This window comes from Manacus candei, unplaced genomic scaffold (genome assembly GCF_025592945.1).
Source record: "Manacus candei isolate 608988 ecotype Guabito, Panama unplaced genomic scaffold, ASM2559294v1 h1tg000282l, whole genome shotgun sequence".
NCBI lineage: Eukaryota > Metazoa > Chordata > Aves > Passeriformes > Pipridae > Manacus > Manacus candei.
In genome coordinates, this window is record NW_026138330.1 from 1 (window position 1) to 27,643 (window position 27,643).

At 52.5% G+C, this 27,643-nt stretch overlaps 1 protein-coding gene across 1 annotated transcript; it reads right to left on the minus strand.

Moving 5' to 3' along the window:
• Window positions 1-1,162: 1,162 nt before the first annotated feature.
• On the minus strand, window positions 1,163-27,643 carry LOC127464851 (WD repeat-containing protein 46-like; the record flags this gene model as incomplete). The annotated part of the gene is given in 15 exon segments (XM_051775305.1): window positions 1,163-1,264; window positions 2,662-2,723; window positions 2,726-2,756; window positions 3,814-3,908; window positions 4,720-4,870; window positions 6,616-6,769; window positions 9,964-10,063; window positions 12,331-12,464; window positions 16,201-16,351; window positions 19,519-19,628; window positions 20,733-20,794; window positions 22,387-22,474; window positions 25,321-25,397; window positions 25,399-25,434; window positions 27,197-27,643. Coding segments are annotated over 15 exon segments (1,800 nt in total), but the record flags the coding sequence as incomplete, so codon positions are not given.

Sequence of the window (27,643 nt, forward strand, 5' to 3'; positions counted from 1 at the left end):
GAAAAGGGGGTTCAAGGGACCCCTCCCCAAATTTGGGACCCCCCAAAACACCCCAGGACCCCCCAATCCCCCCCACCGCCTCCCTGGGACCCCCCAATTCCCCCACAGACCCCCCTAAATCCCCCCAAATCCCCCCCAGACCCCTGAAAATCCCCCCAAATCCCCCCTAAATCCTCCCAAATCCTCCCTAAATCCCCCCCAGACCCCTGAAAACCCCCCCAAAATCCCCCCTAAATCCCCCCCAACCCCCCTAAATCCCCCATAGACACCCCCCCCCCCCACATCCCCTCAACTCCCAAACCCTCCCAGGACCCCCCAAATCCCCTCCAGGACCTCCCAAACCTCCCCCAAATCCCCCCCAAATCTCCTCCACAAACCCCCCAAATCCCTTCCAGGACCCCCCAAATCCCCTTCAGGACCCCCCAACCCCTCCCAAATCCCCCCCAACCCCCCCACATCCCCTCCAGGTCCTCCCTAAATCCCCTCAACCCCCCCCCAAACCCTCCCAGGACCCCCCCAAATCCCCCCCAGGACCCCCCCAAATCCCCCAGAGACCCCCCAAATCGCCCCCAAATCCCCCCCAAGACCCCCCAAATCCCCCCCAGGACCCCCCCAAATCCCCCAGAGACCCCCCAAATCGCCCCCAAATCACCCCCCAGGCCCCCCCAACCCCCCCAAATCACCCCCAGGACCCCCCCAACACCCCCAAATCCCCCCCGGTCCCCCCTAAATCCCCTCAACTTCCCCCTAAACCCTCCCAGGACCCCCCAAATCCCCCCCAGGACCCCTCAAATCCCCCCCAACACCCCCAAATGCCCCCCCGGCCCCCCCAACACCCCCAAATCACCCCCCAGGACCCCCCCAACCCCCCCAAATCCCCTCCAGGTCCCCCCTAAATCCCCTCAACTCCCCCCCAAACCCTCCCAGGACCCCCCAAATCCCCCCCAGGACCCCTCAAATCCCCCCCAACACCCCCAAATGCCCCCCAGGCCCCCCCAACACCCCCAAATCACCCCCCAGGACCCCCCCAACCCCCCCAAATCCCCTCCAGGTCCCCCCTAAATCCCCTCAACTCCCCCCCAAACCCTCCCAGGACCCCCCAAATCCCCCCCAGGTCCTCCCAAATCCCCCCCAGGACCCCCCAAATCCCCCCCAGCCCCACCCTCTTCTCCTCGTGGGCCACTTGGCGCTTCCTGTGCTGGGGGTCCCGGCCCTTCCCGCGCTTCCGGGGCCGGAATTTGGGCTTGGAATGGGGGTCGAAGCCCTGGGGGGGGGGGACACACAAACATTTGGGGTCACCCCCCACCCCTCCTTGGAACCCCCCTCCCTAAAACCCTTCCCCTTTGGGAGGGTCGAGGGAAGGATTTGGGGGGGTTTGGGGGGACCTGGAGGGGGTTTGGGGAGGATTGGGGGGGTCGTGGGGTGGTTTTGGGGGTCCTGGAGGGGATCTGGGGGCATTTGGGGGGGATTTGGGGGCATTTGGGGGATCCTGGGATGGTTTTGGGGGTCCTGGAGGGGATTTGGGGGCATTTGGGGAGGATTTGGGGGCATTTGGGGGGGGGTCTGGGGTGGTTTTGGGGGATCCTGGAGGGGATCTGGGGGCATTTGGGGGGGATTGGGGGAGGATTTGGGGGATCCTGGGGTGGTTTTGGGAGTCCTGGAGGGGATTTGGGGGGATTTGGGGGGGATTTGGGGAGGATTTGGGGGATCCTGGGGTGGTTTTGGGGGTTCTGGAGGGGATCTGGGGGCATTTGGGGGGGATTTGGGGGCATTTGGGGGGGTCCTGGGGTGGTTTTGGGGGAACTTTGGGGGGTTCTGGGGGAAATTTGGGGGTCTCTGGGTGTATTTGGGGGGTCCTGGGGGGATTCTGGGGTGGTTTGGGGGGAACTTTGGAGTGTTCTGGGGGAAGTTTGGGGGTCCCTGGGTGTATTTGGGGGGTCCTGGGGTGGTTTTGGGGGTCCTGGAAGGGATCTGGGGGAATTTGGGGGCATTTGGGGTGTCCTGGGGTGGTTTTGGGGGTCTCTGGGTGAATTTGGGGGGTCCTGGGGGGAATCTGGGGTGGTTTTGGGGGAGGTTTGGGGGGTTCTGGGGGAAGTTTGGGGGTCCCTGGGTGTATTTGGAGGGTCCTGAGGGGGTCCTGGGGTGGCTTTGGGGGGTCCTGGATGGGATATCGGGGGCATGTGGGGGGGATTTGGGGGCATTTGGAGGGGTCCTGGGGTGGTTTTGGGGGTCCCTGGGTGTATTTGGAGGGTCCTGGGGGGGTCCTGGGGTGGTTTTGGGGGTCCCTGGGTGTATTTGGGAGGTCCTGGGATGGTTTTGGGGGGTCCCTGTGTGTATTTGGGGGGTCCTGGGGTGGATTTGGACACCCAGGGGGATGTTTTGGGGTGGTTTTGGGGGTCCCTGGGTGAATTTGGGGGGTCCTGGGGTGGTTTTGGGGGTCCCTGGGTGTATCTGGGGGGTCCTGGGATGGTTTTGGGGGGTCCTGGGGAGATTTTGGGGGTCCCTGTGTGTATTTGGGAGGTTCTGGGGTGGTTTGGGCACCCAGGGGGGTGTTTTGGGGGCTTTTGGAGGGGATTTGGGGGCTTTTGGAGGGGATTTGGGGTGTCCTGGGTGGGGTTGAAGCCCGACTTGGGGGGGTGGGACCCCCCAAATTTGAGGTACCAGGCGCTGGATCCTCTCCTGGTGCTTCTGCTCCAGCCCGGCCGTGTCCACGAGGGAGAGCAGGGCGGGTCTGGGGTGATCAGCTCGGCTGGAATCTGGGGAAAAAGGGGAATTTTGGGGTCAAAAAGGGGGTCTGAGGGGTCACAGGGGGGTCTGAGGGGTCACAGGGGGGATTTGGGGGGTCACAGAGGGGTCTGGGGTGATGAGTTCAGCTGGAATCTGGGAATAAATGGGAATTTTGGGGTCACAGAGGGGGCTGGGGTGATCAGTTCGGCTGGAATCTGGGAATAAATGGGAATTTTGGGGTCACAGAGGGGTCTGGGGTGATCAGCTTGGCTGGAATCTGGGGAAAAATGGGAATTTTGCAGTCAAAAAGGGGAATTTTGGGGGATTTGAGGGGTCACAGGGGGGATTTGGGGGGTCACAGGGGGGTCTGGGGTGATCAGTTCGGCTGGAATCTGGGGAAAAAGGGGAATTTTGGGGTCACAGAGGGGGTTTGAGGAGTCACAGAGGGGATTTGGGGGGGTTTGGGAGGTCACAGAGGGGTCTGGGGTGATCAGCTTGGCTGGAATCTGGGGAAAAATGGGAATTTTGCAGTCAAAAAGGGGAATTTTGGGGGATTTGAGGGGTCACAGGGGGGATTTGGGGGGTCACAGAGGGGTCTGGGGTGATCAGATCGGTTGGAATCTGGGGAAAAAGGGGAATTTTGGGGTCAAAAAGGGGGTTTGAAGGGATTTTGTGGGGTCCCAGAGGAGGATCTGGGGGGGTTTGAGAGGAATCCAGGGGGATTTGGGGGCATCAGGAGCAGATTTGGGGGTTCAGGGGGGGAATTTGAGGGGTCAGGAGGGGAATTTGGGGGATCAGAGATGAATTTTGGGGGGTTTGAAGGGATCTTGAAGGGTCAGAGAGGGGATTTGGGGGGGGTCAGAGGTGAATTGGGGAAGGGCTGGGGGGTTTTGGGGGGTCCCAGAAGAGGATTTGGGAAGAACCCAGAGAGATTTGGGGGGAGTTTGGAGGAATCAGGAGGGGATTTGGGGGTTCAGGAGGGCAATTTGGGGGTTCAAGAGGAGATCTGGGGGGTCAGGGAGTTCTTTGGGGTCCAAATTTTGGGAATTTCGCCCCGAAATTTGGGATTTTCCCCGCCTTTTTCACCTTTTCCAGCAGCGCCTTCACCTCCCACTCCTGGCGCTGGCGGCGGCTCCGGTAGGGATTGTTTTCCAGGGCGTCCAAATTGGGCTCTCCCGCCCCTGGAGGGGGGTTTTGGTGGGCTCAGGGGGGGCTCAGCACCCCAAAAAACCCCCTCAGGAATCGCCCCCGAAAAATTGGGGGGGAGGGGGGTGGGAAAATCCAGCGGGGATCCCGAAAAAATCCGTCGGGGTTCATCAAAAAGGGGCCACAAAATCCCTCAAATCCTCCCAAAATTCCCCCCCCAAACCCCTCAAATCCCCCCCAAATTCCCCTCAATCCCCCCCAGATCCCCCCCAAACCCCCTCAAATCCCCCCAAATCCCCCCTGTGCCCCCCAGTGCCCACCTGGCACGAGCAGGCTGGTGAAGCCCTGCCTGTGTCCCCCCAAATCCCCCCCAAATTCCCCTCAATCCCCCCAAAACCCCTCCAAATCCCCCCCAAACCCCCCAAAACCCCCCCAAATCCCCCCCAAATCCCCCCAAACCCCCCCAGTGCCCACCTGGCATGAGCAGGCTGCTGAAGCCCTGCCCGTGTCCCCAAAAATCCCCCCCAAATCCCCTCAAATCCCCCCCAAACCCCCTAAAATCCCCCCCCAAATCCCCCCAAATCCCCCTCAAATTCCCCCCAAACTTCCCCAAATCCCCCCCAAACCCCCCCAAATCCCCCCTGTGCCCCCCAATGCCCACCTGGCACGAGCAGGCTGCTGAAGCCCTGCCCGTGTCCCCCCCAAATCCCCCTCAATCCCCCCAAAACCCCCTCAAATCTCCCCCAAACCCCTCAAATCCCCCCCAAACTCCCCCAAACCCCCTCAAATCCCCCCCAAATCCCCCCCAAACCCCCCCAAATCCCCCCAAACCCCCCCAATGCCCACCTGGCACGAGCAGGCTGCTGAAGCCCTGCCCGTGTCCCGCTCCCAGCACGTCCTCGAAGGGGCAGAACCGGAGGCTCAGGGGGGGTTTGGGGGGTCGGTGCTGCAGGAAGTGCCGGGGGGGGAGACCCCCAGAGCCCAGCTGGGGGTACACCTGGGGGGGGGGAGAGGGATTGGAGGGGGTTTGGGGGGATTTGGGGGGGGTTGGGGGGGTTTGGGGGGATTGGGGGGGATTTGAGGGGGTTTGGGGGAGTTTGGGGGAGATTTGAGGGGGTTTGGGGGGATTGGGGGGATTGGGGGGGATTTGAGGGGGATTTGAGGGGGTTTGGGGGGATTGGGGGGGATTTGGGGGGGATTTGAGGGGGTTTGGGGGAGTTTGGGGGAGATTTGAGGGGGTTTGGGGGGATTGGGGGGATTGGGGGGGATTTGAGGGGGTTTGGGGGAATTTGGGGGGGATTTGAGGGGGTTTGGGGGGGATTTGGAGGGGTTGGGGGGGTTTGGGGGGATTGGGGGGGATTTGGGGGGGATTTGAGGGGGTTTGGGGGAGTTTGGGGGAGATTTGAGGGGGTTTGGGGGGATTTGGGGGGGATTTGAGGGGGTTTGGGGGGGTTTGGGGGGGATTTAAGGGGGTTTTGGGGGGGGATTTGAGGGGGGTGTGGGGGGATTTGAGGGGGTTTGGGGGGGGATTTGAGAGGGGGGTGTGGGGGGATTTGAGGGGGTTTGGGGGGGATTTTGGGGGCTTTGGGGGGGTCACAAGGGGGGTTTGGGGTGAATTGGGGGGGATTTGAGGGGGTTTGGGGGGATTTGAGGGGATTTAAGGGGGTTGAAGGGGCATTTTGGGTGCTTTGGGGGGGTCACAGGGGGGGGTTGGGGGAGATTTGAAGGGGTTTGGGGGGGGATTTGAGGGGGTTTGGGGGGGATTTGGAGGAGATTTGAGGGGTATTTTGGGGGCTTTGGGGGGGGTCACAAGGAGGGTTTGGGAGGATTTGGGGGGGATTTGAGGGGGATTTTGGGGGCTTTGGGGGGGTCACAAGGAGGGTTTGGGGGGGAATTGGGGGAGATTGGAGGGGATTTGGGGGGGGTTTGGGAGGGATTTGAGGAGGTTTGGGAGAATTTGAGGGGGATTTGAGGGGGTTTGGGGGGGTCACAGAAGGGGTTTGGGGTCCCAAGGCTGTTTTTGGGGCTCCCAGGTGTATTTTGGGGTGTTTTTTGAGGGTCCCAGGGGTGTTTTGGGGGTTCCTAGGTGTATTTTGGGGTAGTTTTTGGGGTTCCCAGGGGTATTTTTGGGGGTCCCAGGGGTGTTTTGGACTGTTTTTGGGGGTCCTGGGGCAGATTTTGGGGGTCCCAAGGCTGTTTTTGGGGTTCCCAGGTGTATTTTGAGGTGTTTTTGGGGCTCCCAGGTGTGTTTTGGGTTGTTTTTGGGGGTCCTGGGGCAGATTTTGAGGGTCCCAGGGTTGTTTTTGGGGCTCCCAGGAGTGTTTTGGGCTGTTTTTGAGGGTCTTGGGGTGTTTTTTGGTGCTCCCAGGTGTGTTTTGGGGTGTTTTGGGGGCTCCCAGGTGTATTTTGGGCTGGTTTGGGGGTTCCCAGGAGTGTTTTGGGCTGTTTTTGGGGGTCCTGAGGCAGATTTTGGGGGTCCCAAGGCTGGTTTTGGGGCTCCCAGAGGTGTTTTGGGGTGTTTTTGAGGGTCCTGAGGCAGATTTTGGGGGTCCCAAGGCTGTTTTTGGGGCTCCCAGGGGTGTTTTGGGGTGTTTTTGAGGGTCCCAAGGCTGTTTTTGAGGGTCCCAAGGCTGTTTTTGGGGCTCCCAGGGGTGTTTTGGGCTGTTTTTGGGGCTCCCAGGTGTGTTTTGGGCTGGTTTTGGGGCTCCCAGGGGTGTTTTGGGGTGGTTTTGGGGGTCCCACCTGCAGCAGGTCCCCGCAGGCGGCCGCCAGGAGCCCCCTCTGGCTGAATTCCAGGGCAGCAGCTCCCGCTGGGCCCCCCCATTCCTGCAGGATCCCGAAATTCCGGAGGTCGAAGATCCGGATCTTCCGGTCCAGCCCCGACGTGGCCATGAGCCTGAGGGGGGGGAGACCCCAAAATCCATCCCAATCCCCCCAAAATCCATCCCAATCCCCCCAAAATCCATCCAAATCCCCCCAAAATCCATCCAAATCCCCCCAAAATCCATCCAAATCCCCCCAAAATTCATCAGAGACACCTCAAATCCATCCAAATCCCCCCAAAATCCATCCAAATCCCCCCAAAATCCATCAAAATTCCCTCAAAATCCATCCAAATCCCCCCAAAATCCATCAAAATTCCCTCAAAATCCATCCAAATCCCCCCAAAATCCATCCAAATCCCCCCAAAATCCATCAGAGACCCCTCAAATCCATCCAAATCCCCCCAAAATCCATCCAAATCCCCCAAAAATCGATCCAAATACCCCCAAAATCCATCCAAATTCCCCCAAAATCCCTTGGGAACCCCCCAAAATTCATCAGAGACCCCAAAATCCATCCAAATCCCCCCAAAATCCAACCAAATCCCCCCAAAATCCCTTGGGAACCCCCCAAAATTCATCAGAGACACCTCAAATCCATCCAAATCCCCCCAAAATCCATCCAAATCCCCCCAAAATCCATCCAAATCCCCCCAAAATCCATCCAAATCCCCCCAAAATCCATCCAAATCCGCCCAAAATCCCTTGGGAACCCCCAAAAAATTCATCAGAGACCCCTCAAATCCATCCAAATCCCCCCCAAATCCATCCAAATCCCCCAAAAATCCATCAAAATTCCCTCAAAATCCATCCAAATCCCCCCAAAATCCAACCAAATCCCCCCAAAATCCATCCAAATCCCCCCAAAATCCAACCAAATCCCCCCAAAATCCATCCAAATCCCCCCCAAATCCATCCAAATGCCCCCAAAATCGATCCAAATCCCCCCAAAATCCCTTGGGAACCCCCCAAAATTCATCAGAGACCCCAAAATCGATCCAAATCCCCCCAAAATCCATCAAAATCCACACAAAATCCCTCCAAATCCCCCCAAAATCCCTTGGGAACCCCCCAAAATCCATCCAAATCCCCCAAAATCCATCCAAATCCCCCCAAAATCCATCCAAATCCCCCAAAATCCATCCAAATCCCCCCAAAATCCATCTAAATCCCCCCAAAATCCATCCAAATCCCCCAAAATCCATCCAAATCCCCCCAAAATCCATCTAAATCCCCCCCAAAATCCATCCAAATCCCCCCAAAAATCCATCCAAATCCCCCCAAAATCCCGGGGGGATTGTCCCAGGTCCAGCAGGGAACCCCCAAATCCGTCTGAATCCAAAAAAATCCCTAAAAATCCCCCCCAAAATCCATCCAAATCCCCCCCAAAAATCCCAGGGGATTGTCCCAGAGCCAGCAGGGAACCCGAAAGTCTGTCAGAATCCCCCCAAAATCCATCAAAATTCCCTCCAAAATCCATCAGAGATCCCTCAAATCCCTCAAAATCCTCCCCAAATCCACCAGAATCCTCCCAAAATCCCCACAAAATCCCCCCCAAAAAATCCCGGGGGATTGTCCCAGATCCAGCAGGGAACCCTCCAAATCCATCAGAATCCAAAAAAAATCCCTCAAAATCCCTCAAAATCCCCCCCAAATCCATCAAAGATCCCCCAAAATCCATCAAAATCCCCCCCAAATCCATCAGAGATCCCTCAAATCCCTTAAAATCCCCTCAAAATCCCCCCAAAATCCATCAAAACTCCCCCAAAATCCACACAAAATCCCTCCAAATCCCCCCAGAATCCCCTCAAAATCCCTCAGAATCCCCCCAAAATCCATCCAAATCCCCCCAAAATCCATCCAAATCCCCCCCCAAAATCCCGGGGAATTTGTCCCAGATCCACCAGGAAACCCCCCAAATCCATCAGAATCCCCTCAAAATCCCCCCAAAATCCCTCAAAATCCCCCCCAAATCCCTCAGGAACCCCCTAAAATCTCTCAAAATCCCCCCAAAATCCCTCAGGGACCCCCCAGATCCCTCAGGAACTTCCCAAAATCCCTCAGGAGTCCCCTTAAATCCCTCAAAATCCCCACCAAATCCCTCAAAAATCCCCCTCAAATCCCTCAAAATCCCTCAAAAATCCCCTCAAAAATCCCCACCAAATCCCTCAAAAAATCCCCCCAAAATCCATCAGAGATCCCCTCAAATCCATCAGGAACTTCCCAAAATCCCTCAGGAATCCCCTTAAATCCCTTAAAATTCCCCCCAAATCCCTCAAAAATCCCCCCAAAATCCCTCAAAATCCCCCCAAATCCCTCAGGGACCCCCCCAAAATCCCTCAAAAATCCCTCAAAATCCCCTTAAATCCCTCAAAATCCCCCCCAAATCCCTCAAAATCCCTCAGGGACCCCTCAAAATCCCCCTCAAATCCCCCCAAATCCCTCAAAAATCCCCCAAAATCCCCCTCAAATCCCTCAAAAATCCCCCAAAATCCCCCCAAAATCCCCCTCAAATCCCTCAGGGACCCCCCCAAAATCCCTCAAAAATCCCTCAAAATCCCCTTAAATCCCTCAAAATCCCCCCCAAATCCCTCAGGGACCCCCCAAAATCCCTCAAAAATCCCTCAAAATCCCCTTAAATCCCTCAAAATCCCCCCCAAATCCCTCAAAATCCCTCAGGGACCCCCCAAAATCCCCCTCAAATCCCTCAAAAATCCCTCAAAAATCCCCCAAAATCCCCCCAAAATCCCTCAAAAATCCCTCAAAATCCCCCCAAAATCCATCAGAGATCTCTCAAATCCATCAGGACCTTCCCAAAATCCCTCAAAATCCCCCCCAAATCCCTCAAAAATCCCCCCAAAATCCCTCAAGAACGTCCCAAAATCCCTCAGGAACTTCCCAAAATCCCTCAGGAATCCCCTTAAATCCCTCAAAATCCCCCCCAAATCCCTCAGGGACCCCCCAAAATCCCTCAAAAATCCCTCAAAATCCCCTTAAATCCCTCAAAATCCCCCCCAAATCCCTCAAAATCCCTCAGGGACCCCTCAAAATCCCCCTCAAATCCCCCCAAATCCCTCAAAAATCCCCCAAAATCCCCCCCAAAATCCCTCAAAATCCCTCAGGGACCCCCCAAAATCCCCCTCAAATCCCCCCAAATCCCTCAAAAATCCCCCAAAATCCCCCCAAAATCCCTCAAAATCCCTCAAAAATCCCCCAAAATCCCCCCAAATCCCGGGAAATCCCAGGAAATGCCCGGAAGTGCGGGTACCTTCCGGAATGTTCCACGGCCAGGGCCCGGACGGCCCCTCTGTGGGCCAGGATCCGACTGACGGGCTCGGCAACGTTGGGGCTCCACAGGGAAACCGTTCCTGGGGGGGGAAAAGCGGGATTGGGGGCGAGGGAACCCCAAAATTCCAGCAGGGAAACCCCCAAAAATCCAGCGGGAAACCCCCAAAATCCCTTAAGAATCTCCCAAAATGCAACAGGAACCCCCAAATCCATCGGGAAACCCCCAAAATTCCATCAGAAACCCCCCCAGAATCCATCAGGAGGCCCCAAAATTCCATCAGGAAACCCCAAAATTCCATTGGGAACCCCCCAAAATTCCATCAGGAAACCCCAAAATCCATCGGGAAACCCCCAAAATTCCAGCGGGAACCCCCAAAATTCCAGCGGGAACCCCCAAATTCCAGCGGGAACCCCAAAATTCCATCGGGAAACCCCAGATTTCCTCGGGAATCCCCCAAAATTCCAGCAGGAACCCCCCAAATCCCTTAAGAATTTCCCAAATTCCACCAGAAGCCCCCAAATTCCATCAGGAATCCCCCAAATTCCAGCAGGAACCCCGCAAAATTCAATTAAAACCCCCCTCAAAATTCAATTAACCTCCCCCAAAATTCAATTAAAATCCCCTTAAATCCCACCAGGAACCCCCAAATTTCCTCAGGAACCCCCAAAAATCCATCGGGAATCCCCAAAATTCCCCCAGAAACCCCCTAAAATTCAATTAAAATCCCCCCAAAACCCATCAGGAACCCCCAAAATTTCCTCAGGAACCCCCAAAATTTCCTCAGGAACCCCCAAAAATCCATCAGGAATCCCCAAAATTCCCCCAGAAACCCCCTAAAATTCAATTAAAATCCCCTTAAATCCCACCAGGAACCCCCAAATTTCCTCAGGAACCCCCAAAAATCCATCGGGAATCCCCAAAATTCCCCCAGAAACCCCCTAAAATTCAATTAAAACCCCCCCAAAACCCATCAGGAACCCCCAAATTTCCTCAGGAACCCCCAAAAATCCATCGGGAATCCCCAAAATTCCCCCAGAAACCCCCTAAAATTCAATTAAAATCCCCCCAAAACCCATCAGGAACCCCCAAATTTCCTCAGGAACCCCCAAAAATCCATCAGGAATCCCCAAAATTCCCCCAGAAACCCCCTAAAATTCAATTAAAATCCCCCCAAAACCCACCAGGAACCCCCAAATTTCCTCAGGAACCCCCAAAAATCCATCGGGAATCCCCAAAATTCCCCCAGAAACCCCCTAAAATTCAATTAAAATCCCCCCAAAACCCATCAGGAACCCCCAAATTTCCTCAGGAACCCCCAAAAATCCATCGGGAATCCCCAAAATTCCCCCAGAAACCCCCTAAAATTCAATTAAAATCCCCCCAAAACCCATCAGGAACCCCCAAATTTCCTCAGGAACCCCCAAAAATCCATCGGGAATCCCCAAAATTCCCCCAGAAACCCCCTAAAATTCAATTAAAATCCCCCCAAAACCCATCAGGAACCCCCAAATTTCCTCAGGAACCCCCAAAAATCCATCGGGAATCCCCAAAATTCCCCCAGAAACCCCCTAAAATTCAATTAAAATCCCCCCAAAACCCACCAGGAACCCCCAAATTTCCTCAGGAACCCCCAAAAATCCATCGGGAATCCCCAAAATTCCCCCAGAAAACCCCCTAAAATTCAATTAAAATCCCCCCAAAACCCATCAGGAACCCCCAAAATTTCCTCAGGAACCCCCAAAAATCCATCAGGAATCCCCAAAATTCCCCCAGAAACCCCCTAAAATTCAATTAAAATCCCCCCAAAACCCATCAGGAACCCCCAAATTTCCTCAGGAACCCCCAAAAATCCATCGGGAATCCCCAAAATTCCCCCAGAAACCCCCTAAAATTCAATTAAAATCCCCCCAAAACCCATCAGGAACCCCCAAATTTCCTCAGGAACCCCCAAAAATCCATCGGGAATCCCCAAAATTCCCCCAGAAACCCCCTAAAATTCAATTAAAATCCCCCCAAAACCCACCAGGAAACCCCAAATTTCCTCAGGAACCCCCAAAAATCCATCGGGAATCCCCAAAATTCCCCCAGAAACCCCCTAAAATTCAATTAAAATCCCCCCAAAACCCATCAGGAACCCCCAAATTTCCTCAGGAACCCCCAAAAATCCATCGGGAACCCCCCCAAAATTCAACTAAAATCCCCCCAAATCCCATCAGGAACCCCCCCAATTTCCTCAGGAACCCCCCAATTTCCTCAGGACGCCCCCAAATCCCGGGAATTCCCCCCAAATCCCGGGAATTCCCCCCAAATCCCGGGAATCCCCCCCGTATCCCGGGAATCCCCCACCGTTGGGGTGTCCCAGGTGGACGAGGGCGTTGTGGGGATTTTGGGCCATCACGGCCAAGCGGCCGCAGCGGGGCCGGAGCGTGGACACCTCCTTCCCCACCGACACGTCCAGGAACTGCAGCAGCCCCAGCTCGCTCTGGGGAGAAAACAGGGGAAAACGGGAAAAAACGGGGGAAAAAACGGTGAAAAAATGGGAAAAAAACGGTGAAAAAATGGGAAAAAAACGGTGAAAAAATGGGAAAAACGGACCAAAAATGGGGAGAAAATGGACCAAAAATGGGCCAAGAGTGGGGGCACCTCCTTCTCTAGGGACATGTCCAGGGATTGGAGCAATCCCAGCTCGCTCTGGGGAAAGAACAGGGGAAAACGGGAAAAAACGGGGAAAAACGGTGAAAAAATGGGAAAAAACGGTGAAAAAATGGGGGAAAATGGACCAAAAATGGGAGAAAATGGGTCAGAAATGGGTCAAGAGTGGGGGCACCTCCTTCTCTAGGGACATGTCCAGGGATTGGAGCAATCCCAGCTCGTTCTGGGGAGAAAACAGGGGAAAACGGGAAAAAACGGGGAAAAACGGTGAAAAATTGACCAAAAATGGGGAAAATTGACCAAAAATGGGAGAAAATGGGTCAAAAATGGGTCAAGAGTGGGGACACCTCCTTCTCTAGGGACATGTCCAGGAACTGCAGCAGCCCCAGCTCGCTCTGGGGAGAAAACAGGGGAAAAAACAGGGGAAAACGGGAAAAAACGGGGAAAAACGGGGAAAAAATGGGAAAAAAACGGTAAAAAAATGGGGAAAATGGACCAAAAATGGGAGAAAATGGGTCAGAAATGGGTCAAAAATGGGCCAAGAGTGGGGGCACCTCCTTCCCTATGGATACATCCAGGAACTGCAGCAGCCCCAGCTCGCTCTGGGGAAAAAACAGGGGAAAACGGGAAAAAAACGGGGAAAAACGGTGAAAAAATGGGAAAAAACGGTGAAAAATGGGAAAAATTGACCAAAAATGGGAGAAAATGGGTCAGAAATGTGTCAAGAGTGGGGACACCTCCTTCTCTAGGGACATGTCCAGGGATTGGAGCAATCCCAGCTCGCTCTGGGGAAAGAACAGGGGAAAACGGGAAAAAAACGGGGAAAAATGGGAAAAAATGGGGAAAAATGAGGAAAAAATGGGGAAAAAATGGGTCAGAAATGGGGGAAAAAATGGGGAAAAATAGAGAAAAAATGGGGGAAATAGGGAAAAAATGGGGAAAAATGAGGAAAAATGGGGAAAAAATGGGTCAGAAATGGGGAAAAAATGGGGAAAAAATGGGGAAAATGGACCAAAAATGGAGAAAATGGGTCAAAAATGGGGAAAAAATGGGGAAAAATAGAGAAAAAATGGGGGGAAATAGGGAAAAATGGAAAAAATGAGGAAAAATTGGAAAAAACGAGAAAAATAAGGAAAAATGAGGGAAAAATAGAGAAAAATGTGGGAAAAAATGGGAAAGGGGGGTAAAGGGAAAAAAATGGGAAAAAAGAGGGAAAAGAGGGAAAAATGGGGAAAAATGGGGAAAAAATGGGGGAAAATGGGGAAAAATGGGGGAAAATGGGGGAAAATGGGGAAAAAATGGGAAAATGGGGGGAAAATTGGAAAAATGGGGAAAAATGGAAAAAATGGGGAAAAATGGGCAAAAAATTACCTTAATTGGCCCAAACTGACCAATATTGGCCAAGAATGAACAAAATTGGCCCAAATTGGCCAAAAGTGTCAAAATCGGCCAAAAATAATCAAAAGTGGCCAATGACAAACATTGACCAAAAAATGGTAGAAATTGGGTAAAAAAGGAGGGAAATTGGGTTAAAATTGATGGAAATTGGGTAAAAAATAGTGGAAATTGGGTAAAAAATGAGAGAAGTTGGAATAAAAGTTGACAGAAATGGCATAGAAATGATGGAAATTGGGTAAAAAATTATGAAAATTAAGTAAAAAATTATGGAATTGGGTAAAAACTTATGGAAATTAAATACAAAGTAACAGAAATTGGGTAAAAACTGAGGAAAATTGGGTAAAATGTGGGAAATTAGGTAAAAAAGACGTAAGTTGGCTAAAAAATGACCAAAATTGGGTAAAAAATTACAAATATTGACCAAAAAATGATGGAAATTGGGTAAAAAATGACAGAAATTGGGTAAAAAGTGAGAGGAATGTTTGGGTAAAACATGAGGGAAATTGGGTAAAAAATGACAAATATTGACCAAAAATGACAGAAATTGGCCAAATAATGACCAAAACTAAGTAAAAAATTACAGATATTGATCAAAAAGTGACGGAAATTGGGTAAAAAATCAGAAAAATTAGATAAAAAATAACAATTATTGAGCAAAATATGATGGAAATTGGATAAAAATTGATGGAAATTGGGTAAAAATGAGAGAAACTGGGTAAAAAATTGAGGAAAATTGGGTAAAAAATGACCAAATTAGGTAAAAAATGACAAATATTGACCAAAAAATGAGGGAAATTGGGTAAAAGAACAACAAAAATTGGGTAAAAATGAGGGAAATTGGCTAAAAAATGACAAATATTGACCAAAAACTGAGGGAAATTGGGTAAAAAATGACCAAAATTAGATAAAAAATTACAAATATTGATCAAAAAAACTATGGAAATTGGGTAAAAAATGATGGAAATTGGGTAAAAAATGATGGAAATTGGGTAAAAAATGATGGAAATTGGGTAAAAAATGATGGAAATTGGGTAAAAAATGAGGGAAATTGGTTAAAAAATGACAAATATTGACCAAAAATCTCAGAAATTGGCCAAAAATTACTGAAATTGGGTAAAAAATGACAAATATTGACCAAAACTGGAGGAAATTGGGGTAAAAAATGAGAGAAATTGGGTAAAAAGTGAGAGAAATTGGGTAAAAAGTGAGAGAAATGTTTGGGGTAAAACATGAGGGAAATTGGGTAAAAAATGACAAATATTGACCAAAAAATGATGGAAATTGGCCAAATAATACGAAAATTGGGTAAAAAATTACAAATATTGATCAAAAAGTGACAGAAATTGGGTAAAAAATGACCAAAATTAGTTAAAAAATGACAAATATTGATTAAAAAAAATGATGGAAATTGGGTAAAAAATGATGGAAATTGGGTAAAAAATGAGGGAAATTGGGGTAAAAAATGAGGAAATTGGCCCAAAAATGACCAAAATTGAGTAAAAAATGACAACTATTGACCCAAAACTGGGGGAAATTGGGTAAAAACTGAGGGAAATTGGGTAAAAAATGAGGGAAATTGGGTAAAACATGAGGGAAATTGGCTAAAAAATGACAAATATTGACCAAAAAATGATGGAAATTGGGGTAAAAAATGACAAATATTGACCAAAAACTGAGGGAAATTGGGTAAAAAAGGGTGGGAATTGGGTAAAAAATGATGGAAATTGGGTAAAAAAATGACCAAAATTGGGTAAAAAAATGACCAAAATTGGGTAAAAAAATGACCAAAATTGGAGTGAAAAATTACCAATATTGACCAAAAAATGAGAGAAATTGGCTAAAAATGGCAAATATTGACCCAAAAATGAGATTAATTGGCCGAATAATGACCAAAACTGGGTAAAAAAAATTACAAATATTGATCAAAAAATGAGGGAAATTGGGTAAAAAATGAAGGAAATTGGCCCAAAAATGACCAAAATTGAGTAAAAAATGACAACTATTGACCCAAAACTGAGGGAAATTGGGTAGAAAATGAGGGAAATTGGGTAAAAAATGAGGGAAATGGCCCAGAAATGACCAAAATTGAGTAAAAAATGACAACTATTGACCCAAAAATAAGAGAAATTGGGTAGAAAAGGGTGGGAATGGGGTCTGGGGGGCGACTCACGGGTGGTGACGAGCAGGAAGTGGAAGGGCAGGAACTGGAGGCGCAGAATTCCCGGGAATTTGGGGAGCACGTGGAGCTCCAGCCCCTGGGAGTCGTAGACGTGGAGCCAGCGGCGCTGGGCCACCGCCAGCAGGGACTCACTGTGCGAGCCACCTGGGGGAAAATTGGGGAAAAGGGGATTTTAGGGGGAAAAATGGGATTTTATGGGGGTTTAGGGGGAAAAAAATGGGGATTTTAGGGGGAAAAATGGGGATTTTAGGGGAAAAATGGGGATTTTAGGAGGACTTTAGAGGAAAAAATGGGGATTTTAGGGGGAAAAATGAGATTTTAGGGGAAAAAATGGGGGGTTTAGGAGAAAATATGGGGATTTTAGGGGGAAAATGGGGATTTTAGGGGAAAAATGGGCCACCGCCAGCAGGGACTCACTGTGCAGCCACCTGGGGGAAAATTGGGGAAAAGGGGATTTTAGAGGGAAAAATGGGATTTTATGGGGGTTTGGGGGGAAAAAAATGGGGATTTTAGGGGAAAAATGGGGATTTTAGGGGGAAAAATGGGGAAAAGGGGGAAAAATGGGGATTTTAGGGGGGAAAATTGGGGATTTTAGGGGAAAAATGGGGATAGGGGGAAAAATGGGGATTTTATGGGGAAAAAAATGGATTTTATGACCAAAAATATGAGGTTTTAGAAGGAAAAAAGGGGATTTTAGGAGAAAAAATGGGGATTTTAGGAGGATTTTATGGGAAAAAATGGGGATTTTAGAAGGAAAAATGGGGATTTTAAGGGAAAAATGGGGATTTTAGGGGAAAAAATGGGGATTTTAGGAGGAAAAATGGGGATTTTATGACCAGAAATGGGGGTTTAATGGGAAAAAAATGAGAATTTTAGAAGGGAAAATGGGGGTTTAAGAAGAAAAATGGGGATTTTAGGGGAAAAAAATGGGGATTTTAGGGGGAAAAATGGGGATTTTAGGGGGAAAAATGGGGATTTTAGGGGAAAAAATGGGGATTTTAGGGGGAAAAATGGGGGGTTTAGGAGAAAATATGGGGATTTTAGGGGGAAAATGGGGATTTTAGGGGAAAAATGGGCCACCGCCAGCAGGGACTCACTGTGCAGCCACCTGGGGGAAATGGGGAAAAGGGGATTTTAGGGGGAAAAATGGGATTTTATGGGGGTTTAGGGAGAAAAAAATGGGGATTTTAGGGGGAAAAACGGGGATTTTAGGGGGAAAAATGGGGATTTTAGGAGGAAAAAATGGGGGTTTTAGGGAAAAAAATGGGGATTTTAGGGGGATTTTAGATGAAAAAATGGGGATTTTAGGGGGGAAAATGGGGATTTTAGGGGGAAAAAATGGGGATTTTAGGGGGAAAAATGGGGATTTTAGGGAAAAAAAATGGGGATTTTAGGGGGAAAAATGGGGATTTTAGGGGAAAAATGGGGATTTTAGGGGGAAAATGGGGATTTTAGGGGGAAAAAATGGGGATTTTAGAGGAAAAAATGAAAATTTTAGAAGGGAAAATGGGGTTTTAAGAAGAAAAATGGGGATTTTAGAAGGAAAAATGGGGATTTTAGGGGTAAAAATGGGGATTTTAGGGGGAAAAATGGGGATTTTAGGGGGGAAAATGGGGATTTTAGGGGGGAAAATGGGGATTTTAGGGGGAAAAATGGGGATTTTAGGGGGAAAAATGGGGATTTTAGGGAAAAAAAATGGGGATTTTAGGAGGAAAAATGGGGATTTTAGGGGGAAAAATGGGGATTTTAGGGGGAAAAATGGGGATTTTAGGGGGAAAAATGGGGATTTTAGGGGGAAAAATGGGGGTTTAATGGGAAAAAATATGAGAATTTTAGAAGGGAAAATGGGGTTTTAGGAAGAAAAAATGGGGATATTAGGGGGAAAAATGGGGATTTTAGGGGGATTTTAGGGGAAAAAATGGGGATTTTAGAGGAAAAAATGGGGATTTTAGGGGGAAAAATGGGGATTTTAGAGGAAAAAATGAAAATTTTAGAAGGGAAAATGGGGTTTTAAGAAGAAAAATGGGGATTTTAGAAGGAAAAATGGGGATTTTAGGGGGAAAAATGGGGATTTTAGGGAAAAAAGGGGATGTTTTCTGGGGAAAAAATGGGGATTTTATGGGGAAAAAATGGATTTTATGACCAAAAATATGAGGTTTTAGAAGGAAAAAAGGGGATTTTAGGAGAAAAAATGGGGATTTTAGGTGGATTTTATGGGAAAAAATGGGGATTTTAGAAGGAAAAATGGGGATTTTAGGGAAAAAATGGGGATTTTAAGGGAAAAATGGGGATTTTAGGGGAAAAAATGGGGATTTTAGGAGGAAAAATGGGGATTTATGACCAGAAATGGGGGTTTAATGGGAAAAAATGAGAATTTTAGAAGGGAAAACGGGGGGTTTAGGAAGAAAAAATGGGGATTTTAGGGGGAAAAATGGGGATTTTAGGGGGATTTTAGAGGAAAAAATGGGGATTTTAGGGGAAAAGAACGTAGATTTTAGGGGGATTTTAGGGGAAAAAATGGGGATTTGGGGACCAAAAAGGGGGTTTGGGGCCCAAATCCAGCCCCCAGTGCCTCCCAGTCCCTCCCAATCCCCCCCACTCCCCTCCCAGTCTCTCCCAGTGCCCTCCCAGTGCCCCCATTCCCTTCCCAGTGCCCTCCCAGTCTCTCCCAGTGGCTCCCAGTCCCCTCCCAGTCCCATCCCAGTGTCCCCAGTTCCCTCCCATTCCCTCTCCCAGTCCCTCCCAGTGCCCCCCACTCCCCTCCCAGTGCCTCCCAGTCCCTCCAACTCCCCCCCACTCCCCTCCCAGTCCCTCCCACTCTCTCCCAGTGCCCCCCAATCCCCTCCCAGTCCCTCCCAGTGCCCCCCAATCCCCTCCCAGTGCCCCCCAATCCCCTCCCAGTGCCCCCCAATCCCCTCCCAGTCCCTCCCAGTGCCCCCCAATCCCCTCCCAGTGCCCCCCAATCCCCTCCCAGTGCCCCCCAATCCCCTCCCAGTGCCCCCCAATCCCCTCCCAGTGCCCCCCAATCCCCTCCCAGTCCCTCCCAGTGCCCCCCACTCCCCTCCCAGTCCCTCCCACTCTCTCCCAGTCCCTCCCAGTCCCTCCCAATCCCCTCCCACTCCCATCCCAGTCCCTCCCAGTCCCTCCCAATCTTGTCCCAGTCCCTCCCAATCCCTTCCCACTCCCATCCCAGTCCCTCCCAGTCCCTCCCAGTCCCTCCCAGTCCCTCCCAGCCCCTCCCAGTGCTCCCAGTGTATCTCAGTGCCCCCTCCCAGTCCCTCCCAGTCTCTCCCAGTGCTCCCAGTCCCACGTGAGGTCGTTGATGGTCTCCAGGACGTTGAACTCGCTCAGGAGCCTCTTGGAGTTCCAGTCCAGGGCGGCCACGTGGCCCCTCTGACCCCCCAGCAGCAGGTACCTGTGGGGTGGGGGAACTGGGAGGGACTGGGAGGGACTGGGAGAGACTGGGAGGCACTGGGAGGGACTGGGAGGGGATTGGGAGGCACTGGGAGGGACTGGGAGGGACTGGGATGGGAGTGGGAGGGGATTGGGAGGGACTGGGTGGGAACTGGGAGGGACTGGGAGGGAATTGGGGGGCACTGGGAGGGACTGGGAGGGACTGGGAGGGAATTGGGGGGCACTGGGAGGGACTGGGAGGGACTGGGAGGGAATTGGGGGGCACTGGGAGGGACTGGGAGGGACTGGGAGCCCCAGTCCAGGGCAGCCACGTGGCCCCTCTGACCCCCCAGCAGCAGGTACCTGTGGGGTGGGAGGGACTGGGAGGGACTGGGAGGGACTGGGAGGGACTGGGAGGGAATTGGGGGGCACTGGGAGGGACTGGGAGAGACTGGGAGGCACTGGGAGGGACTGGGAGGCACTGGGAGGGGATTGGGAGGCACTGGGAGGGACTGGGAGGGGATTGGGAGGGACTGGGAGGGACTGGGTGGGAACTGGGAAGGACTGGGAGGGAACTGGGAGGGGATTGGGAGGGACTGGGAAGGACTGGGTGGGAACTGGGAGGGACTGGGAAGGGACTGGGAGGGACTGGGAGGGGACTGGGAGGGACTGGGAGGGACTGGGAGGCACTGGGAGGCACTGGGAGGGACTGGGGGGGTTTGAGGGGGTTTTGGGGGGTCCCGGCAGCTCAGGGGGGGCACTGGGGGTGATACTGCTCTATACTGGTCTATACTGGTTTATACTGGTCTATACTGGTCTATACTGGTTTATACTGGTCTATACTGGTTTAGACTGGTCTACACTGGTCTATACTGCTCTATATTGGTTTACACTGGTTTATACTGGTCTATACTGGTCTATACTGGTCTACACTGGTCTATACTGGTCTACACTGGTTTATACTGGTTTATACTGGTCTATACTAGTCTACACTGGTTTATACTGGTCTATACTGGCCTATACTGGTCTACACTGGTCTACACTGGTCTACACTGGTCTATACTAGTCTATAGTGGTCTATACTGGTCTATACTGGTCTATACTGGTCCGTACTGGTGTCACTGACCTGCCATTCCGGGTATAATCCACCCTGTAGGGCCCGAACTGCTCCAGGCGCAGCTCAAAGTGCTGGGGGGGGACCCAAAAATGACCTTTTTCACCCCAAAAATGACCTTTTCCCCAAAAAAATCCCCTTTCTCCCAAAAATTCCCCCCCAAAAAAATCTCTTTTCCCCCCCAAAAAAAATCCCTTTTCCCCCCAAAAAATCCCTTTTCCCCCCCAAAAAAATCCCTTTTTTCCCAAAAAAAAACCCCTTTTTCCCCAAAAGATTCCCCCAAATTTCCCTTTTCCTCCCTCAAAAATTCCCCCTCAAAATTCCCTTTCTCCACCACCAAAATTCCAGCTTTTCCCCCAAACCCCCTTCCCACTCCCCCAAATGTCCCTTTATTCCCCCCCAATCCCATTTTTCCCTCCCAAATCCCATTTTCCCCCCAAATCCCTGATTTCCCCTCCCAAATCCCATTTTCCCCTCCCAAATCCCATTTCCCCCCCCCAAATCCCATCTTTCCCCCTCCCATTCCCATTTTCCCCCCAAATCCCATTTCCCCCCAAAATCCCATTTCCCCCCCCAAATCCCATTTTTCCCAACCCCATTTTTCCCTCTCCAATCCCATTTTCCCCCCCCAAAATCCCATTTCCTCCCCCAAATCCCATTTTCCCCTCAAAAAACCCTGATTTCCCCCCCAAAATTCCATTTCCCCCCCCAAATCCCATTTTCCCCACCCCAAATCCCATTTTCCCCCCCCAAATCCCCATTTCCCCCCCCAAATCCCATTTTTCCTGCCCCATTCCCATTTTTCCCTCTCCAATCCCATTTTCCCCCCCCCAAATCCCAGTTTTCCCCCCCCAAATCCCCATTTTCCCCCCCCAAATCCCCTTTTTGCCCCCCAAATCCCCCATTTTCCCCCCCAAATCCCATTTCCCCCCCCCAAATCCCCCTTTTTTCCCCCCAAATCCCATTTTTCCCCCATCCCATTTTCCCCCGAAATCCCATTTTCCCCCCCCCAAATCCCCATTTTCCCCCAATCCCATTTTCCCTCCCAAATCCCATTTTCCCCCCCAAAACCCCCTTTTTCCCCCCTCAAATCCCATTTTTCCCGCCCCATTCCCATTTTTCCCCCCCAAATCCCCATTTTCCCCCCCAAATCCCATTTTTCCCCCCCAAATCCCATTTTTTCCCCCCCCCAAATCCCCATTTTTCCCCTCCAAATCCCATTTTTCCCCCCAAATCCCTGATTTTCCCCCAAATCCAATTTTCCCCCCCAAATCCCCATTTTTCCCCCAATCCCATTTTCCCCCCAAATCCCAGTTTCCCCCCCAAAATCCCATTTTTCCCCCCCAAATCCCATCTTTCCCCCTCCCAATCCCATTTTTCCCAATCCCATTTTTCCCTCTCCAATCCCATTTCCCACCCCCAAATCCCATTTTCCCACCCCAAATCCCATTCTTTCCCCCCCCAAATCCCATTCTTTCCTCCCCCAAATCCCCTTTTCCCCCCCCCAAATCCCCCTTTCCCCCCCAAATCCCATTTTTCCCTCTCCAATCCCATTTTTCCCCCCCCCAAATCCCATTCTTTCCCCCCCAAATCCCATTTTCCCCCCCCAAATCCCATTTTTCCCGCCCCATTCCCATTTTCCCCTCCCCATTCCCAGTTTTCCCACCTTGCTGGCAGCGGCCACGTCCACGGCCTCGGCGATTTCCCGCTGGGAGATGCTCGTGGGGTCCTGGCCTGGCTCCGGCTCCAGGAACCTACAGGGGGATTTGGGATCAGCCCCAGGGATTTGGGATCATCCCCAGGGATTTGGGATCATCCAGAGGGATTTGGGATCAGCCCCAGGGATTTGGGATCATCCAGAGGGATTTGGGATCAGCCCCAGGGATTTGGGATCATCCACTGGGATTTGGGATCATCCCAATGGATTTTGGGATCATCCCCAGGGATTTGGGATCATCCCCAGGGATTGGGGATCATCCAGAGGGATTTGGGATCAGCCCCAGGGATTTGGGATCAGCCCCAAGGATTTGGGATCATCCCCAGGGATTTGGGATCAGCCCCAGGGATTTGGGATCATCCCCAGGGATTTGGGATCAGCCCCAGGGATTTGGGATCAGCCCCAGGGATTTGGGATCAACCCCAGGGATTTGGGATCATCCAGAGGGATTTGGGATCATCCCCAAGGATTTGGGATCAGCCCCAGGGATTTGGGATCATCCCCAGGGATTTGGGATCAGCCCCAGGGATTTGGGATCATCCCAAGGGATTTGGGATCAGCCCCAGGGATTTGGGATCAGCCCCAGGGATTTGGGATCAGCCCCAGGGATTTGGGATCATCCTGATTGATTTTGGGATCATCCCAAGGGATTTGGGATCATCCCCAGGGATTTGGGATCAGCCCCAAGGATTTGGGATCATCCAGAGGGATTTGGGATCAGCCCCAGGGATTTGGGATCATCCAGAGAGATTTGGGATCATCCCCAGGGATTTGGGATCATCCCAATGGATTTGGGATCATCCCCAGGGATTTGGGATCATCCCCAGGGATTTGGGATCAGCCCCAGGGATTTGGGATCATCCACAGGGATTTGGGATCAGCCCCAGGGATTTGGGATCATCCAGAGGGATTTGGGATCAGCCCCAGGGATTTGGGATCATCCCCAGGGATTTGGGATCATCCTGATTGATTTTGGGATCATCCAGAGGGATTTGGGATCAGCCCCAGGGATTTGGGATCATCCCCAAGGATTTGGGATCATCCCCAGGGATTTGGGATCAGCCCCAGGGATTTGGGATCATCCCCAGGGATTTGGGATCATCCACAGGGATTTGGGATCAGCCCCAGGGATTTGGGATCATCCAGAGAGATTTGGGATCATCCAGAGGGATTTGGGATCAGCCCCAGGGATTTGGGATCAGCCCCAAGGATTTGGGATCATCCAGAGGGATTTGGGATCATCCCCAGGGATTTGGGATCATCCCCAGGGATTTGGGATCATCCCCAGGGATTTGGGACTATCCAGAGGGATTTGGGATCATCCAGAGGGATTTGGGATCATCCCAAGGGATTTGGGATCATCCCCAGGGATTTGGGATCATCCCAAGGGATTTGGGATCATCCACTGGGATTTGGGATCAGCCCCAGGGATTTGGGATCATCCAGAGAGATTTGGGATCATCCACAGGGATTTGGGATCAGCCCCAGGGATTTGGGATCAGCCCCAAGGATTTGGGATCATCCAGAGGGATTTGGGATCATCCCCAGGGATTTGGGATCATCCCCAGCGATTTGGGATCAGCCCCAGGGATTTGGGACCATCCAGAGGGATTTGGGATCATCCAGAGGGATTTGGGATCATCCTGAGAGATTTGGGATCATCCCCAGGGATTTGGGATAAGCCCCAGGGATTTGGGACCAGCCCCAAGGATTTGGGATCATCCCAATGGATTTTGGGATCATCCCCAGGGATTTGGGATCATCCCCAGGGATTTGGGATCATCCCCAGGGATTTGGGATCATCCACTGGGATTTGGGATCATCCTCGGGGATTTGGGATCATCCCCAAGGATTTGGGATCATCCCCAGGGATTTGGGATCATCCCCAGGGATTTGGGATCATCCCCAGGGATTTGGGATCATCCACTGGGATTTGGGATCATCCCCAGGGATTTGGGATCATCCAGAGAGATTTGGGATCATCCAGAGGGATTTGGGATCATCCCCAGAGATTTGGGATCATCCCCAGGGATTTGGGATCAACCTCAGGGATTTGGGATCATCCCCAGGGATTTGGGATCAGCCCCAGGGATTTGGGATCATCCCAATGGATTTGGGATCATCCAGAGGGATTTGGGATCATCCCCAGGGATTTGGGATCATCCCAATGGATTTGGGATCATCCAGAGGGATTTGGGATCATCCTCGGGGATTTGGGATCATCCAGAGGGATTTGGGATCATCCACTGGGATTTGGGATCAGCCCCAGGGATTTGGGGTGGTTTTTGAGGCATTTTGGGAGTGTTTTGGGGGTATTTTTGGGGGGGGTGTTTTGGGGTATTTTGGTGGGTGTTTTGGGGTATTTTTGGGGGGTGTTTCAGGGTATTTTTGGGGGTGTTTGGGGGTATTTTTGGGGTAGTTTCGAGGTATTTTGGGGGTAGTTTTGGGGTATTTTTTTGGGTGTTTTAGGGTATTTTTTGGGGTATTTTGGGGGTGTTTTGGGGCATTTTTTGGTTTTTTTGGGGGTATTTTTGGGGGTAGTTTCGAGGTATTTTTGGCGGTGTTTGGGGGGTATTTTTGGGGGTGTTTTGAGGTATTTTTTGTGGCTTTTTGGGGGGTCTTTTGGGGTATTTTTGGGGGTCTTTTGGGGTATTTTTGGGGGTCTTTTGGGGTATTTTGGGGGGTGTTTGGGGGTATTTTTGGGGGTCTTTTGGGGTATTTTGGGGGGTGTTTGGGGGTATTTTGGGGGGTGTTTGGGGGGATTTTTGAGGGTAGTTTCGAGGTATTTTTGGGGGTGTTTTGGGGTATTTTTGGGGGTGTTTTGGGGGGTGTTTTGGGGGGTGTTTTGGGGTATTTTTTGGGGTGTTTTGGGGGGTGTCTCACCCCGGCTCCTCGGGCAGGAGGGGTTCCCATCGAGCCGCTTTTTCCGCCGCCTCCTTTTCCCCGCTTTTCCAAGTTTTTCAGGTGCCAGCGGAGCCGGGGGGCCACGGGGCGGGGCTGGGGGGGGGGAAAACAGGGGGGGGGTTAACCCCAAAATACCCCTCTGGGACCCCAAAAACATCCCCAAGATCCCCCCAAAACCCCCCAAATCCCCCCAACCCCCACCCCGGGACCCCCCAAACCCCCTCTGTGACCCCCAAACCCCCTCTGTGACCCCCAAACCCCCCCAACTCCCACCCAGGACCCCTCAGACCCCCCAAACCTCCCTCAATTCCCCCCCCCCAAACCCCCCCAACTCCCACCCCAGGACCCCTCAGACCCCCCAAACCTCCCTCAATTCACCCCCCAAACCCCCTCTGTGACCCCCAAACCCCCCCAAAATCCCCTCGGGACCCCCCAAACCCCCCTCGATTCACCTCCAACCCCCCCCAGAATTCCCAAATTCTGCCTCAAACCCCCCCCCCGTGACCCCCAAACTCCCTCAATTCTCCCCCAATCCCCCCAAAAAACCCCCAAACCCCCTCTGTGACCCCCAAACCCCCAAAAATCCCCTCGGGACCCCCCCAAACCCCCCTCGGTTCACCCTCAAACCCCCTCCAGGACCCCCCAACCCCCAAAATCCCCTCAACCTCCTCCCCATGACCCCAAACCCCCTCAATTCCCCCCCAGTCCCCCCAAAAAAACCCCAAACCCCCTCTGTGACCCCCAACCCCCCTCGAAATCCCCTCGGGACCCCCCAAACCCCCCTCAATTCACCTCCAACCCCCCCCAGAATCCCCCAAATTCTGCCTCAAACCCCCCCTGTGACCCCAAACCCCTCAATTCCCCTCAACCCCCTCCCAAACCCCCCAAACCCCCTCTGTGACCCCCAAACACCCCCAAAATCCCTTTGGGACCCCCCAAACCCCCTCAATTCACCTCCAACCCCCTCCCAGGACCCCCCAACCCCCCCAAATTTGCCTCAAACCCCCCCCCCGTGACCCCCAAACCCCTCAATTCTCCCCCAATCCCCCCAAAAAAACCCCAAACCCCCCCGTGACCCCCAATCCCCCCAAAATCCCCTCGGGACCCCCCAAACCCCCCTCGGTTCACCCTCAACCCCCCAAAATCCCCCTCAACCCCCTCCCCGTGACCCCCAAACCCCCTCAATTCCCCCCCAGTCCCCCCAAAAAACCCCCAAACCCCCTCTGTGACCCCCAAACCCCCCCAAAATCCTCTCGAGACCCCCCAAACCCCCCTCAATTCACCCCCAACCCCCCCCCCAGGACCCCCAACCCCCAAAATCCCCCTCAACCTCCCCCCATGACCCCCAAACCCCTCAATTCCCCCCAGTCCCCCCAAAAAACCCCCAAACCCCCTCTGTGACCCCCAACCCCCCTCGAAATCCCCTCGGGACCCCCCAAACCCCCCTCGGTTCACCCTCAACCCCCCAAAATCCCCTCAACCCCCTCCCCGTGACCCCAAACCCCCTCAATTCCCCCCAGTCCCCCCAAAAAACCCCCAAACCCCCTCTGTGACCCCCAAACCCCCCCAAAATCCTCTCGAGACCCCCAAACCCCCCTCAATTCACCCCCAACCCCCCCCCCCAGGACCCCTCCAACCCCCCCAAAATCCCCTCAACCCCCCCATGACCCCCAACCCCCTCAATTCCCCTCAACCCCCTCCCAAACCCCCCCAAATCCCCCTTGTGACCCCCTCAACCCCTCTCAAACCCTTCTGTGACCCCCCCAACGCCGCCCCAAACTCTGTGACCCCCCAGTTTCCCCCCAAAACCCCCCAAAAAAACCCTCCGAGACCCTCAACACCCCCCCCCTTTTACCGCCTTTTCCGCCGCTCCCCTCAGGAATCGCTTCACTCTGGGCCTCGGCACCGGGGCGGGCCCAGGAAAGGGGTCCGTGCGCTGCGGGAAAACAGGGAATGAGAGCGGGAAGGCCCCGGACCCCCCGAAATCCTCCCCTCGAGGACCCCCAAACTTACCCCGGACACGCGCCGCCCGCCATCGCCACCACATGAAGCCGCCGCCGCCACTTCCGGGCGCGGAGCCAATCAGCGCAAAGGGAGGGCAGGCGCGGCCAATCAGAGCGAAGCGGCGCCGGGGGGGCGCTGAGGGCGCGGGCGCCATTTTGGGTGAGGGCAAAGCGCGCGTTGAGTGAATGCGGGCGCCATGTTGGGTGTGGGCGGCGCCATTTTGGGGAAGGGCGGGAAAAGAGGTGTGGGCGGCGCCATGTTTGTTGAGGGCGGATGAAGCCGGCGAGGGCGCCGCCAT